Source organism: Vipera berus (assembly GCF_964194415.1).
Source record: "Vipera berus genome assembly, chromosome: 2".
NCBI lineage: Eukaryota > Metazoa > Chordata > Lepidosauria > Squamata > Viperidae > Vipera > Vipera berus.
The window spans coordinates 152380626-152385416 of record NC_138203.1 but is presented as its reverse complement, the minus strand read 5'-3'; the positions used below and the strand labels follow the sequence as shown (position 1 = coordinate 152385416).

The following is a 4791-nucleotide window of genomic DNA, read 5'->3' as shown; positions in this document are numbered from 1 at the left end:
ATATTTTCCCTGAGATTGGATAGTTTTCTGGGTTGCCAAAAGCTCAGCTGGTATTTACACACTTCTATTTTTTTTAATTTGATATTCCTGACATAAATAAGTGTCTTTTGTTCTGGTACAGCATTACGATTGTCAATCATGCTGCAACAGATTCACATAAAAATCTTTCCTCTAAAGCTTAGGGTATATAAAAGGATTTGACCAACGTTGATGTAAGATTATCTAATAAAACCTGAACTTGCTCGGGTGAGATCCACTTGCAGGTCCAACTCCAATTGAATTAAAACCAGCATATGCATTAATGCTATTCTGATTATGCTTAACAAGAGAGATGGTGATAAAACAACACACGATGACGGTGAATTAATGGGAGAAAAAGCAAAGACAAGACTGGACTGCAAGGTAACATTAGAAGCACAGCATTTTTATAGTCTTTATGCAACCTTGATCACAATTTACATACAGAAAAGATTAAAAAGCCACAAAACTTCCATGACACTAAGAGTCCAGCTCTGGATTTTTTTTAGGAACAACTCCCAGCTAGAGGAGAGCAAAGGTGCCTCCTGCAAGCTCTACTAACAAGAACGACACATGTAGAAAGCATCTTGAAACACTTCATCAGTCGCTTCTCGCCAGCTTGTTATCAAGAACAGCCTATTCCTGAGCACCTAATGGCTGCTGCACGATGTGCTGGGGGAATGCACAGAGGTCTCTGAAAGGAGCTGTGACCCTCTGTGGCCTGCACCAAAATCATGTACTCTCTTGGCCCTGGTTGTTTAAAATGTGACCCGAGGTCCAAGAGACGTATTGGGAAACCCAGAAGAAACCCTTCGAATCTTGAAATTCACGCTGACCGTGCCTTAATTACAACGCTTTCCTGTCTTAATACATCCATGCTATCTTTCAGTCCATTCATATCCATATTCCAGGAAGTATGGTCGGGATGGTTCTCTTCTCGAGGGACACTGGAAATGGTAGGGCTACGTGGATCAGAGAGACAACACGGCTGAGAACACTGCAGCACCTGCCAAAGAAAGACAGCACAGCCCTGTGAATTAGGGAGAAACCACAAGCCTTACACGAGCAAGGCTACACCTAAGAGAGGATTTTAAAGGTCACATCCCAGGACCAGAAAGCAGAATAAGGGCAAAAGGAGACCAAGCCTAAAGACAACAGTCTCTGCTGGATGATTGTGATAAGCTTCAGATAGAGATGTACAATGTCCCTTGGCATATGGAGGTCAAGTCCCATACTCCCAAAAGCAAGCAGAATCGCTTTCTTTTGGAAAGGGGGAGTTTTACAGGGGACCCCTGCAAAGGGGAGGTCGCCTATCTTGTTCCTGAAAACCTCCAAAGTTGCCAAGGAAGCAGAAAACATTACAGCCTGCAGGCCGTATTTCTTATACCCTTAAAAGTTAAGGCTTCACATCTGCTTCTTCCACTTAGCCTAAGACGACTTTCAGGGAAACGATACACCTTCTTGTCTTTGTTGCAAAGCAAACACTTGGTAAGACTTTAATTTCCAGCATCTTTTAAGCAAATTCTGCTCTGCAGGTGAAAGATAAAGGTGCTGGAGGTTTGGCCTTTCTATCTGAAGGCATAAACATGACCACCATCCATGTATTTAAATATTCTGTGTTAAAGTACACCCACTTTGACAAGTTCAAAGGCAGATCTGAAGGCTTGTATCTGAAGCCATCACACTTGAAACACAGATAAAAGAGGTATGCCAAAAACCCCTCTCCTGCATGCGGTCACAAAGCATTTGTAAATCCTGTAGAATATTTATACAGAACCACTGAAATGAATCGGCCGGTTGGCAGAATCCTTGCAGATCGCCTATCTCACGTCCATGCTTAGGGCAAGAATCTCCTACCTAAACCGACAGGGAACCATTATCGCTATCCAGGTCTAGGGAGACTGTCCCATTGATTAACAACTCTCATCATGAGTTATTTCCTCCTCATATTCAGCCTAAATCTCCTTTCTTTTCATTTGAGTCTGTCGGTTCTCCTTCCGGTCTCAACTTCAGCGAAGAAGCAGGCTTACACCCTTTTGCACATTGCAGCATTTAGCTGTCCACACGTCTGTTGCGAAGTCTCTTCTATCGTCCAAAGATGGGTGAGCGCCTTCCATTCTTCTACATGAGACTTGATTTGCAGGTCACTCTGTTTTATTAATTTCATGTTTATTTTACTTGTAAAAACCTATTAGCTGTCCACCTTACCGTGCAGTAACTCCGAGCGGCTTATAATTTATTATTTGATTATTGCATTTATTATTCTGGTAGCCTTCCTCTAAACCCACTGCAGCTTCTCTGCGAAATATTTCCTATGACCTTAAGCAGGCCACGACTGGCCTGGCCTTTTAAAGGGCTGCATCCCACTGCTTGCTCATGTCCAGCTGACCCCTTTTCCCAATGCATTCTGGCAAGTCTGATCTCCCCAGTCCTTTACCAAGGAGTCTGATTTTTTTGTTTCCCTTCCAAGATACAGAATCTTCCGCTTGTCACAGCCAAATATCGGATGGTCACAGAACGCAAAGGCTCAGCAGGCCAAGCAGCAGAAACTTACTCTTGGGGCTGCTCTGGCCATCAGGCTCCGGGACCTTCCAGTCCATTTTTCTCCCTTTTTCGTAGAGGCCCTTGAGCACCTTCCGGAACTCCTCCGGTTCCAAGCCTCCAGTGCTCAGTTCCATGTATTTCCGGTACAGCTGGAGTGCTGTTCGTGCATCTTCAATGCTGTCATGAGTCTCTCCTTGAATTTTCAGGTCTAAGCAAAAAAAAAAAGAGAGAGACAAATCCAACACATAGCAAATGTTGTCTTGCCTACTTGCTTTAGGTTCAAGAAAAGAGGGGATCTCTTTAGGCTAAGGTTAGGGGCAAGAGTTTTATTTTTGTCAAGTGTGGAAAACGAACTCAACTCCCAGGCTTCGATATTCATCTAATCTGGAAGGCCTTCCCTACTCCCCGTTCTCCATGTCCAAATTCTCAATTGCAAAGCAGGCCTTGAGAAACTGTAAAACAACTCACGAGGGCAGTCAGCCTTACTAGGTAGACTGGACCAGGAAATCGACTCCACCGGAAGACATAAAACTACTTTCATTGCAATTTTTGGCTTCAGCAACAAAACCGTGCAAGTCTGCTTGGGTTGCACCTCCTCCTCCTCCTCCTCCATTTTAAAGTTCAGTGAATTAAGGGAGGCGTCTTGCCTGAGCAGTTTCCAAGTTTTAGCTCGTTATTCTGGATTTAAAGTTTCAGATGCTTTTGCTTAGGTAACAGCTCCTGCACATTTTCATCAATATCATCTTCCAGAGAACTGTACCGGAGGGATTCTTTAGCAACCATATTATTCTTTCATGCAAGGTGGCTTGGCTGACCGGAAGAGGGACGCAGCTTAATTTTGCCCACAGGATTATTGTACTGACCCAAGAAATACCAGGCAAGGAAGCGCAGGGAAATCATCCTCTTCCTAGGCATGTGGAACAAATACACCGTGTCGATTACTTGATCTCTGGGAACCTGTAGGAGGCAGGTATAGCCCTATTAGCACACAACCACATGATCATGAGATCTCAGTCTATGAGACCTTCTAACCTTAGACTGAAACCAGACTTAGCCTAAGGTCCACTTCCTCCAATGGAGGCAAGACAAACAACGAAATCTGGTAATTAATGCAACTGAAAGCAAATTAGCTGAATACCTTTCATTGCTCCTGTTTAATAATGTTTTGCTTTCCATATTAAAAGTAGTGTCTGATAGCAATTTCTGGGCAGCTCAGGAGCTGACCCAAAGCTTTCAGGCACTGTGTGCTCCAATTTAAAAATAAAATAAAAAATACAGTTGTTGTTACTGGCTAGTATCAGGCTTTGTTACAAGTGGGCAAATCTGATGGCCGGGGCCTATTGGATGTGCTTTTCAACTGGACTGTCCCTCGGTCAGCACTTTTGGCAAGATGTCTAAAGTAAAATTCTACTAAGAGACAAATCTAGGAACAAGACAACAAGAGTAACCAAAGATAACAGTTCATGTCTATTCTTTGATAGGCATTGGCCTCGGGAACAGTAGAAGCAGGTAGTTCAAAGTCTAAACCATAATATCAGAGAATGTGCCTGGTTTATTCGAGTTGCCAACCAGGCATGTGCTCTCATCCTTGTCTCTTATGAAGAGGCTGTGAAAATGGGGAGTGTCTGCAAACAATAGCTTCTGATTCCTCAGTGATTTCAACAATGGCAGAGGTTCTAATGTAGCTGAAAAGTTCTTAAAAATTCAGGAAGACATTCAGAGATGCATCAGTAGCCCATGCTGAATTGTATAGCACAGTCAAACATTAACAGTTGACCACATGTTTTGTGACTTTTTTGCATTGTGTTATAAAACGCCTTGTGATAATTTATGTCATAAAATGTTTTATAAAATTTGCCAAATTTCAATTCCACAGGCATTCTTTTTTTAAAAAAATTCCATTTATATCCCGCCCTTCTCCGAAGACTCAGGGCGGCTTACAAGCTTAGCAATAGCCTTCATTCTATGTATATGCCTGCTTATTAGGGCTTTCACACACCCCCTAAGCGGCATTATTACAAAGTCAGCTTAATTGCCCCCAACAATCTGGGTCCTCATTTTACCTACCTCGGAAGGATGGAAGGCTGAGTCAACCTTGAGCCTGGTGGGATGCGAACCTGCACTAATTGCAGGCAGCTGGTGTTACTTAAGGAGGCATTAGCCCACTGCTCCACCAAGGCTGGGTCCTGGACTTTGGACACATTCAAAGGGAATCTAAATTAAGGTATT

The 4791-nt window shown here is 43.2% G+C and overlaps 1 protein-coding gene across 1 annotated transcript in view; it reads right to left on the bottom strand.

Moving 5' to 3' along the window:
* Positions 1-403: 403 nt before the first annotated feature.
* Positions 404-4791, bottom strand: part of PAN2 (poly(A) specific ribonuclease subunit PAN2) — a 46980-nt gene continuing 42592 nt past the window's right edge. Inside the window, exons 24-27 of the mRNA XM_081318984.1 lie at positions 4090-4168; positions 3426-3540; positions 2573-2770; positions 404-1024 (exon numbers count right to left, since the gene is read on the bottom strand). Coding sequence (XP_081175110.1) covers positions 990-1024; positions 2573-2770; positions 3426-3540; positions 4090-4168 — 427 coding nt within the window. The 3' untranslated portion in view covers positions 404-989. The remainder of the gene's footprint in view (positions 1025-2572; positions 2771-3425; positions 3541-4089; positions 4169-4791) is intronic.